We start from the raw sequence: 11,010 nt of genomic DNA, 5'->3' as shown, positions 1-11,010 counted from the left end.
ATAGAAAGTGTCCGAGTACCTTTTCTCATAGCTGAGTAGGTGCTGGAAATACAACTAAAACAAGATGCAAAACGTCTAAATATAATACTTCGTGTAATAATAATAAAAAACTATTTTATTGTCGTTGTTATGATCATCATTTACAAAACCTATTTTATTTTACAGAAAAGAGCTGTAAGAATTATCACCAGAAAGCATTACAGTCACCCATCAAGCACATTATTTTATCATCTGAAGTTATTGAAGTTCCATGATTTGGTAGATTACAGTATTTTATCAGTTATGTGTAGGGCTCAAAATAACACATTACCATTAAATATCCAAATAAATTTTGTTAAAAGACAAAGTTGTTATAATCTTAAGAGGATAGAGATATTTGTCAAACCACTATTCAGAACTAGTCTGAAGGGAAGGTCTACCTCAATCCAAGGAGTTGGATTGTGGAATGGTCTAGAGAGTGATGTGAAAAATGCCAAGTCATTGTGTACATTTAAGAAAAAGATCAAAGCTGAATTGTTAAAAAAGTATATATGAAGTAGCTTAGTGTGTGTTTTGTATTAGAATTTGGAAAATTAGAAAGAGTAATTCATTTTGTTCTGTAACTTGAAAATTATTATGATTGAAATAATTGTCTGAAAAAAGGGGCAAATATAATAAGATTTTTTCTTCTTCCTGCTGCCTTTCATTTTAAATCTCTTGTATCTTTTTTTATATTGTTATGGAATTGTTTTGTACTTTTTTAAAATTAATAAATTTTATACCATATCATCACCGAGGCGGTAGGGGGCGATAAGTCGCTTCTATGACTGTGCAGATATTTAACCGTAGAAGAAGAAACGTATTACGCAGGTGTTTACGTTCTCACTTCCGTAGCTTCCTGATAGCGGAATACCGTCACCAGATTGATTTAAAATACAAATTTTACCAGGAAATTCTTAGTTATAGACTATACTTATTTACTTAAGGGATAAAAGAAGCTTTACAGATCAATATGATTCAAGTCGCTTGATGTCCACAGTTAGCGCTGCATCGCGACTTTTTTTTCCTCATTCATCGCAGGTAAAAAAAAAAAAGCTAAGCGCGAGCCGTGCGTTAATAAACCGTGGACGCATAATTGAAATTTTTTTTTAAAAAACATCAGCTGATCCGCATTTTGTTTTGGGTTAAGTTAGAGCTCAAGCAAGCCAGTCATGGCCACTAGGCGTCTGACCGATGCCTTCTTGTTAATGCGGAACAATGCAATCCAAAACCGGCAGATTTTGGCTGAGCAAGTGAGTACAAACGAGCCCCGTCCGAGTACACGTAGCAATGCTGCGGTGAGTGGTCGCTTCGTTCTGACATTTTACTGTGTGTGTTTGCATAGCCAGTCACTGAGCCCTCGTAGCTAGACCAGTGTAGTAATAGCTGCTGATTATCCACCTGATCGGCTGCAGATGTGGCCCCGAATTTCACCTCCGGGCTGATGGAGGATGAGGAGCAGGCGTGTTGTTCTGTCCGTCATGTTAAACTTCTACAGACAACGACTGAATTACATTTTAAAGATTATTCAGCGCTAAAGCCAGTTTAAAAAAAAAAGACTAAAGTGAGAATATAAATGCATGTTTTTATGTCCACGTTGCTCCTCTTGAGTAAAGATGTGTGCTGTGTTTTGTTCTAAACTGTCAGGCTGTAGTTCCAAAATAATCTTGGAAGGTGGAAACTTATGACGCCTATTACTTTTGTTTTATAGGTTGTTTTTTTAATAGTATTATAGTCACAGTAGATTCAGCAATCTGTATTTGAAGAGACTGTTTTCTTTTGGTCAAACCAGCTCTTAAAAGGGATACAAATAACCAAGAGGCAAACAAATTAATTCTTACTAAAACAGGTTAGTCCAACAATTGTCAGTTCACCTGGACAGTTTCTTTTTTTTTTTGTGTGCTGAAACGTTTCACCTTCCATCCAGAAGGCTTCGTCAGTCAAGGAAACACACAACACAAAACTGATTCGTACTCCAAAGTGGAACAAACCAGTTATGTTGGTGCTAAGACGGTCTCATTTTCAAGAGCTGTCTGTTGCAAATACAACACTCAGAGACTAAGTCACCATAAAGAGGCTCACTGCAACCAAGAATGGTTTTGATCAGATTCAGAACATCTACAAAACATCTTTAATTTTTTTTAACTCAGGAGCTTCCTCATCACATGGACATGACTGAGCCTAAAAAGCAAAGCCGTGCATCCGATCACTGTACCAGGAAGTCTAAACATCAAATAGCTGGCATTCTTTTACTGACAACCTGCATTTATTTGATCAGTTACGGTCTGTGTCTGGGCCAAAACAAAGCAAGTTTAAGAGACAGAAATGCAAAAATAAATATAATCTTCAACTTCTAGTGAGAAGTACTGAAAAGTATCTACTGGTACACATAAAGTTCTGCCAAACTTTTTATTTTTCTTGCAGCTGTAGCCGACACGCAGCCTTTCACGCAACGATTAAGGCTTTTGTCTCTTACAGAAACACAGAGGGTTAGAGACCTCCATTTATCAAAAGAAACTCCTCAGCATCAAAACTGTTTTCACTCTGCTACTGCAGATCCACTTGTTTTAATCATTTTGCTTCTGCATTTATAAAAACAGTTTCCAGTACAGTTTAGAGCCAGTGACTAAACCAAGATCGCAATAGTTGTCAAAAACATATTTTTTTTAAACACAAGACATAATTATCCAAATTAGGTATATGAGGTGTTAATTGATCAGTTATACATTTTTTTTCTTCATTTATCATCATCTAATCCTGTTTAGATTGTTTTGATCAATACATTTGTTCCAGTGTCTGTATGAACACCATGAATACGTTTGTGTTTATTGTTAGAAAGCTGTGAGATGTTTCACACTTACCGTAACTGTTTTCACTTCTGCTAGAAATGGAGACAGAAACATTTTTGTTTTGGTGTGTGCTGCTGATTGTCTTGGTCTCAATCTGTTATTTCTTCCTTTCGCTCCTTGTTCTTGATCTTTGTTGGATGGAAACTGCTTTCTGGCAATCACATTAGGAGCTCGATGAGGTAACGGTTTGCTTTCCTTTATGGCAAATTTGTACAAAAATTATGAGAGAGGCATAACATAGAGCTCTGTTATACTGCTGCTGTCCTGTGAATATGAACCAGTTTATTATAAGGTTTTATTGTTTCAGATGGCAGATGACCGAATGGCTCTGGTGTCCGGGATTAGTCTGGATCCTGAAGCTGCCATTGGTGTCACGAAGAAACTGCCTCCCAAATGGATAGAGGGAGTTGATGAGGTAAAACTGAACACTTGTGTGTGTTCAGAACCCTATTTCTAAGCACATGCAGTAAATGCATGGATATCCATTTAAGAAATGCTTTCAGACTAAACCTAGTCTTTAAACTATGCTACATGTAACACTATTGGTACGCCTGTTTCTTCTTGTGGTTAATGAAAGAAAAGTTAAAACAACAATTGTTATTTTTCTGATGTAAATCATAACTGCAGAACGAGAAAAGCTAAACTTTGTCTAAAATGATTTATCACGTAAAAAATTGAAACCCTCCTGAAGATTTCAGTCCTGCACTCACTGAATTAGTCCTTTTTTTTCCCTGTTCACTTCTAATTTTGTCAGATCCAGTATGAAATCACACGGATTCGACAGAAGATGAAGGATCTGGCTTTGCTTCACGACAAACACATGAATCGTCCAACTCTGGATGACAGCAGTGAAGAGGAGCACGCTATAGAAATCACTACGCAGGAGGTCACACAGGTGCAAACAATGTTGCATTAGCAAATTATTTAACAACTGATTAACTTGTTAACTGGTATTCTTTTACTATGGCATCAGTACTTTGTTAAAAGCATGGCCTTTTGTTTCCGTCATAGTCCTGTTTTGTTAGGGGCTCAGCCCTGCAGGAGCAGAAGTTTGCCCGATAGGTTAAAGAAATGAGAAGTCAATTCAGGACGACTTTTTCCATCTGGCATTGATCGTTTTAGGCGAGCTCGCTCTTTTGTGTTTCTTACAGATGTTTCATCGATGCCAGCGAGCAGTGACGGGTTTGCAGTCTCGTCGTGGCCACTGCACCGAGCAGGAGGAGAGGCTGCTGGTAAACGTGGTGTCATCTCTGGCACAGAGCCTGCAGGACCTCTCCACCAACTTCAGACATACACAGTCCAGCTACCTAAAACGTTAGAATGCACTGAAGTCTTTCTTCTAAATCAGGCTCATCTATTTGTACCATCATCGAGTTTTGTTTTAGTTTGTATTTGTTTTTTTGTTTTTTAATGTTGTTTCTATTTATATTTAAGTAAAATGTTTACATGGCAGGAATGAAGAACCGTGAGGAGAGATCAAAGCACTTTTTTGACTCTGGGCCTTTAATGGAAGAAGATGAAGAATTAGCACTATACGACAAGGTGACACATTTTTTAACGTTGTACCGTCAAATGGAAACATTACGTACAAGTTAAACGATTTTCCTAAACATTTATTCAAAATCTGAACGGCGTAAAGGAATTTTCTTTTGTTCCTCACTTTGCACGTTTGTTTTTTTTTTATTTTTACAAATGATCATTTTTTCTAAATGTCATAACTGAATGGTCTGACAGGATTGGTTTGTAGTGTAACGAATAAATTAGATTGTGTTCAGTTAAATTTTTCTATAAAGTGCCCAGAGATATTTTAACATTTGGGACTTTACAGAAATAGTCTCAGTAAGCACAGTAAATGTGATAAAATAAAGAAAATGAGCTCAAAAGCTAAAATTATTTTGAAGTGCACACGATATCTGTTTATTATTTAGTGTATGAAATCATGCAGACTTGGTTTAAAAAGGTGGAACTGAAAAACATTATTTGCACTAATTTAAAGGGAACTTTGTCACATTTTGTATTTTTTCATGGCTGAGTACCTACATAGCATCATGTATTGAACGCAGTAAGATTCGACCTCCAAAACATGGTCCGATCTGAAGATTCCTTGTGAAAGGATTTTAATCATTCATTTTTTTTTAAATCCTCGACCTCCCAGGGCTTCACAGACGACCAGTTGGTGATGGTGGAGCAGAACACGGTGATGGTTGAAGAACGAGAGAGGGAGATCCGACAAATCGTGCAGTCCATCTCGGACCTGAACGAGATTTTCCGAGACTTGGCTGGAATGGTTGTGGAGCAGGTATTTAAGAGATTCTGACACGTCAAAATAAAAACATACAGTGCGGAGAAGTAGAAGTTACTGTGTGGAAGCAGAGTCAAGTTGTGTCTAAAAAAAGTGCTGTTTTTTTTTTTTTTATCAGAAAAGACTAAGCTTCTTTTTTAAAGAAAAACATATACTTGAATTAACCATTTTTTTTGTCCCTAAGATACAAAACTTAGTGCATACTTTCTAATTTCACATAAAAATCTTGTGTTTAATTAAAGCAGTGCAAAACAAAGCATGACGTCAAAGAAACCATTCTTTATTTTAAAACAATGACGTTCTGAAACACGTGTAAATATCCCGACACTTTCAGTAACTATCAGATTTGCTTTTTTTTTTTGACAATGTGCACGAGAACCATTTGGACTGTTTTTGTTGGAGTTTTTTTGTGTGTTTCAAATTTAAATATATTTGTGTTCTAGTTCTTGTTTTCATTAGCTGGTGTTTACACAACTTTTAATCAAAAACCAAAAGTCAGAAATCAGAATAAATCAAAATGACAACAAACAAGAGTATATCAACAAAAAAAGGGGTTCTTGCAAGAAAATAAAGCGGCACTACACCTTTTATTATTATTTTAAATTATTGTAATATGGTTGTGAATGACTTGTCTGAAACCCTTAAAGATTAGAATAGATACTTACATTAGGGACAAATAAACTCAGGTTTGTGAAGTGTTTATAAATGATGGATAACTGGAGTGTTTCTTTTTTCTGCTTATAATTCTTCTTCTTCTTTAAGGGAACTGTTCTTGACAGAATTGACTTCAATGTGGAGCATGCTTGTGTTAAAACAGAAGATGGGTTGAAACAGTTACAAAAGGTAAACGTGAAACGCTTGCATGTAAATGTATTTACATTTTAACTAACAGAACTACTCAAGGAGGTCTCTGTCGTCTCTGGACAAGCAGCTGTATTTAGTTTAGCTTCAATAGATGGTTTTTATTGCAAACAGAAAGAAAACTAATTTATTTGGACCGCTACTGAAGTTAGCCATCCGTGGAAAACTATTGATGAAAAGCAGCAACAGCAGGAGGGTTCCAGTTTTCAGCAGCTGTGAAGGAAGCTCCACATCAGCTGACCACAGTTGGTAAATTGTGAACTAAACGAACATGAACCGAGAGGAGAAATTAAATAGTCAAGCAGCAGAAATACTGTTAACTAAATTGTCAAACCTTTTTTTTTTTTTCCACTCGCTCTAATTTCTATAATTGTTTAGGCTCTAAATAAAAGAAGTGAGACGAGCTAAAGAAGGAGCTCCTCCTTGGTGTTTAAGTGTAGCAGAAATGGGTGAAAGGTTAAAAACCATGACTTTCTGTCTCCAGAGAGACAAAAATCAGCACGATGGACACCGTGTTTATATAATTACTATAGTGTTTTAAATAACTTATGAATTAGACTTCTCATAATAAATTGCCTTGTTTTGTTAATGGAACAGTCCAAATCTTTTAAAGTTGGGTTCTGAGGAAAGGTTATGAACACATACTCACATTGGGGGAGAAAAAAAAACATTTAATTCTGACCAAAACTGACTTGAGAACAGCTACTTACAGACACGTCAGTATCAAAGAATGTTTACAGCATTTTCTTTTAAATGTCTTTAAAAAAAATTCAAAATATCTAAACTATTGTGAAAAAAATAGAAAGTTTCTAGCACTGACATTTTCTTTCTTTTTGCAGGCGGAACAGTATCAGAAGAAAAACAGGAAGATGCTGGTCATTTTGATCCTTTTTGTTATAGTTATTGTTCTAATTATTATTCTTTTCGGAACAAAGTTTAAGTAATCCATTCCTTCAGCTCGACTTGTTTGGGTGTTTTCGTCGTGTTTATGCGTGGACTTTGGACTCGATTCTGCTCTAAACAAACATTTCTGCCTTTCACACCGACCGAGAAACATCAAGAAGACGTCTTCGTGTTGCTGGTGCACTTTGAGCTGTGTGGGGATGTTTTTGATTGAGTTTTAATGAAAGAAACAACCGACAGTCTCTGGCTTAACTGTTTTTTTGTTTGTGTAAATCGTGACAGCTAAGACTATGACAGAAGTCCCCCAGTCGCCGGCCGCTTTGGCATATCCGTCTCGAAAAAGAAGCCCTTTGTTGTTCAACCATTAGTGCTAAATTAGCTGCTAAACCTGAGCATTCTGTTTAAACTTAAAAGCACAAACTGTGACGTATGAAGATGAGTGGACAAACATTTTAGAGACGTTCAGTTCTTGTTGGAGAAAAGAGTGAACAAAATGAAAAAACATGCCGTGGATTCAGTTTTTCATAATTTAAACCATAAATTCACATCAGTATTTAATTTTGGGAGAAAAAAAAGAAAAACGTTTCATGTTAAGAATGTTCAAAGTAAAGTTAGAATAGCTGCTTAATACCAAAAATACTCCTTTGGTTTAATCACCACCTGTTTTATTATTAACAAATTTTATTATCAGTATACACGAGGGTTATTGCACAGTTGTGACCATCATACATGTTATGAGTTTAAATTCTGTTTCAACTCACTGTACTTTTTGTAAAGTGCTTATTTTAATACACTACTCTTTATTTTCCATGGTCCTTATGTAAAGTGCTACATTTTTAAACTTGCAGTTTGCACACGAGGCCTGAAAGAAGGGCTTTTGTGTTAAGGATGTAATGCTACTGTCCATCTGTATACCGTAATTAAAATATATATTTATTTTCTGATAGCGTCGGATAATCCGTAGGTTTTTTGTATTCGGCAGATCAGATGTTTATTGAGTGGCGAACGTTTGTAGATATCATCAGTTATTACTAGTCATTCCACTGAACTGAAAACTGTGATTTTGTCCGACAGTTTTTTTTTTTCCCCTCCGTTTGAGTTTTGCATTTACTTTGAACGTGCTGCAAATTCTTTTTTTTTTTTTAAAGACTGAAAGGCTGAGATGAAGAGTTTTGTTATCTGTACGTAACTTCCAACATTATACACCTGGTAAATAATCATTGCCATTTATGTGCAGTTTTGTGTATGTGTGGAGAAATAATGGTATGTCTTAGTGGTACTATACATATGTTTTGTTTTTCCAAGTAAAGCAGTTAAGGCGGGAAACCTTTTAAAATAAAACCTTAAGTATGAATGTGCTTTGTGAATTTTAAACTGCTTCATGACAAAAATACAAAATATATTAGGTGTCCAGTGCATTCAGAGTTCAGGGAATGAAGTTCACCTGATTAAACAAAATGCATATTTTTTTTATATGAATAATACTGGTATGGTAGTGTTAAAAGTTTTAAAACAGAAAATCTAAGATTATTTAAAGGAATGTGGAAAAGTAGGTTACATTTCAAAATAAAAGTCGCTCATTTCACTATTTTCTTGAGATGGAAACTTGTTTTGTATATCACGGGAGTTATTTGGAATAATTAATTGGATCAGAATATGATCAGTCTAAATCTAGTCTGCATTTTAAATGTTAAAAAAAAAAAAAGCTGCGTAAGCCATGTTTGACCTTGTGCCGGAAGTAAACAGGTCACGTTTTTTTAACCGGAAGTAGCTATGTGTACTTTATTCGTTGAACCGGAAGTAGATGGGCGTACTTTTCCTACCACTACACCGGCTAACAAGTTTTGAATTTTGTTTTTGCCAACAAGTTTGTAACGTTTAAACAGGCAGAGGTTTTAAATCCGGTTTTGTTGATCCGGCCATGACTTGTGTCGGAGATGAAGAAGATGACCCGTTCCCCGTCGATGACGGCCTGTTTACCGAGACGTTTTCTCTGGACTCTGTGTTCCACCTGATGGGGGAAGAGCTGAGGATAAAGCAGGTGTTCGGCGCCAACCTCGGCGTGGCCGCTCCGGTCTGGGAAGCTGTAAGAGCGGCTGCAGCGCCGAATCGTTTTCGTAGCGTTTGATGGTCAAGTTGTGTAGTAACTCGTGCATATGTCGACACACACAGGCGCTACACTTGTGTCGGTACCTGGAGGACGAGTCGGTGCTGTTACGGGGACAGCGCATCATAGAGCTGGGAGCAGGCACCGGTGTGGTCGGGATTTTAGCAGCTCGCATGGGTATGTACCAAGTCATTTAACTTCTCTTCCAGCTCAGCGTCCACACGTGTCTGTTGTTTTCTTCTGGCTCGTGGCTGTTGTAAAAGCCACCCCTCAGTCACGTGCTGCCCCCTGCTGGCGCTACGACAGTACACACGTTGTCTATTGTACTCAGTATTTTGTATTTAAAAAGTAAAATAATATAATTGTACGTATAGATGCCATGTATTACCATGATCGTCAGAGGATACAGTCCTGCACTAATCTTGATTCTGCAATCGCTTTGTTTTTTGTGTTGTTGTAATTTTAACTACTGCATACTTTGTGCTATTTCAGAGACATAGCATGAGAGGCGTTTATATAAAGTCATCTGATGTTCATGTGAGTTTTCTCTGCATCACATGGGATTATAATCTGTTTCAGGTGCAGAGGTCACCCTTACTGACCTCCCCCTGGCCCTTCCGCAGCTTCAGGCCAACGTTTCAGCCAACGCTCCATCTGATGGTTGGCCTGTCTCTCCCACCGTCCTCCCTCTGTCTTGGGGTCAGGACCACCTAAACTTCCCCTCTGACTGGGACCTGGTGCTTTGTGCAGACATTATTTACCTCCCAGAAACGTACCCCCTGCTGGTGGAAACGCTGGCTCATCTGTGCAAAAACGGAGCTACGGCGTATCTCTCATCCAAAATGCGCATGGAGCACCAGGCTCAAAGTTTCTACGAGGAGTTTTTACCGAGCAGATTTAACGTGGAGCTTGTGCACCGTGATGACGAACAGAACAATAACGTCTACAGGGCGACTCTGCAGTGACAGCAGGAGCGTGTCTGGTTTCTTTGGTGAAGTTTATATTTTTAGATGCCTGTTTTAGATGATGAGTGATTTAAGTTTTCCAGACCTTGTCAAAGTACGTTGTATTTTGTACCTCATATTTTTTCATTGGTACAGCTCAGCATTACAATCAACCGTGTGCCTTAAGATCAGTCTTTTTTTATTTTGGCACAAATAATCACCAAATTAAAAGAATTGCTTTGTCTAAAAAAGCAATTAAACAATATAGGACAGCTAGTTTAAAAAAAAAATCAGCTGTAAAGTGAATATTTTAGACTTTACACCATTTTTCGTTATACAAATATGCTTTTCCCCCCATTCGTTACAATGTGAACATTCACCTTTTGACTTTTTTGACGTAATCCATCTGTGGTGAACAGCTCAGTGATTTCCACAACAGTTTTTATTGATCTGTATAAAACTCCAAATTCATCTCATTCCAGTCTATTCTGTCCAGCAGCCTGTTGTTCATCCCCTCTCTGCTGCACTCTGCTGATGTACAGGTTTTCTGTTCAGGAAAGGAAAGCCTGTTTGTTACGCTGGAGAGTTTTAAAGAAAAGGGAGACGACCTGACTGCTGCCATCACTCCCTCTGCCACAATTCAGCCGAAAAAAACAACAGATCTCTATCGCCACGCTCCGACTGACACCTCCCACGCAACTGTCACAAAACACGCAGATCACTGGACTGGCTTTTATTTGTCTTGATATTCAGTCCTGGACAAACTGAAAGGTGTGGATGATTTGTTTAATAAGAAACATATAATTTGTTTTTAGATCCCAGACTAAGTAAAAATTACTCAGCTGTGCTGCTATCTCTCTGATTAGAATGACACCAAAGTGCATGAAATGCCTGTAAGAGACACCCTAAAGCCTTAACGCCTAAAACATGTTGAAAGTTTTAAATACACCATTGAGTGATTTTATCACTTTCCTATTTTGAGAGAAATCTTAAGATTGTGTTATTTTTATACAGGTTTTTGAAAAT

At 37.3% G+C, this 11,010-nt stretch overlaps 3 protein-coding genes across 4 annotated transcripts in view; all 3 read left to right on the top strand.

Moving 5' to 3' along the window:
• LOC119411943 (serine/threonine-protein phosphatase 6 regulatory ankyrin repeat subunit C-like) overlaps positions 1 to 11,010 on the top strand; it is a 1,101,338-nt gene that overhangs the window by 1,016,736 nt on the left and 73,592 nt on the right. The window lies entirely within an intron of this gene.
• Positions 1,060 to 6,974, top strand: stx16 (syntaxin 16). 2 transcript variants are annotated; one of them, XM_037678935.1, is made up of 9 exons: positions 1,060 to 1,271; positions 3,035 to 3,046; positions 3,175 to 3,282; positions 3,622 to 3,762; positions 4,019 to 4,181; positions 4,321 to 4,409; positions 5,023 to 5,166; positions 5,932 to 6,012; positions 6,870 to 6,974. In XM_037678935.1, exons 1-9 carry the CDS (start codon positions 1,191 to 1,193, stop codon positions 6,972 to 6,974), a joined length of 924 nt encoding a protein of 307 aa, XP_037534863.1. In that variant the 5' UTR covers positions 1,060 to 1,190. The 2 variants fall into 2 exon arrangements, with proteins under 2 accessions (XP_037534863.1, XP_037534862.1); XM_037678934.1 differs by having other exon boundaries at positions 1,060 to 1,316.
• LOC119411965 (EEF1A lysine methyltransferase 3) lies at positions 8,855 to 10,253 on the top strand. The gene is made up of 3 exons (XM_037678939.1): positions 8,855 to 9,019; positions 9,106 to 9,217; positions 9,620 to 10,253. Exons 1-3 carry the CDS (start codon positions 8,855 to 8,857, stop codon positions 10,003 to 10,005), a joined length of 663 nt encoding a protein of 220 aa, XP_037534867.1. The 3' UTR covers positions 10,006 to 10,253.

The sequence above is a fragment of the Nematolebias whitei genome, chromosome 7 (genome assembly GCF_014905685.2).
Source record: "Nematolebias whitei isolate Nwh7 chromosome 7, NemWhi1, whole genome shotgun sequence".
NCBI lineage: Eukaryota > Metazoa > Chordata > Actinopteri > Cyprinodontiformes > Rivulidae > Nematolebias > Nematolebias whitei.
Note: the sequence above shows the minus strand (reverse complement) of the source record. Positions and strands in the feature narration are given on the sequence as shown.

Coding starts and splice junctions, on each gene's coding strand:
- stx16 (XM_037678934.1), top strand. CDS start 1,191: ATGGCCACTAGGCGTCTGACCGATGCCTTCTTGTTAATGCGGAACAAT. Junction 4,182..4,320: donor ACAGTCCAGCTACCTAAAAC/GTTAGAATGCAC, acceptor TTTACATGGCAG/GAATGAAGAACCGTGAGGAG. Junction 4,410..5,022: donor AATTAGCACTATACGACAAG/GTGACACATTTT, acceptor TCGACCTCCCAG/GGCTTCACAGACGACCAGTT.
- LOC119411965 (XM_037678939.1), top strand. CDS start 8,855: ATGACTTGTGTCGGAGATGAAGAAGATGACCCGTTCCCCGTCGATGAC. Junction 9,020..9,105: donor CCGCTCCGGTCTGGGAAGCT/GTAAGAGCGGCT, acceptor CGACACACACAG/GCGCTACACTTGTGTCGGTA. Junction 9,218..9,619: donor GATTTTAGCAGCTCGCATGG/GTATGTACCAAG, acceptor AATCTGTTTCAG/GTGCAGAGGTCACCCTTACT.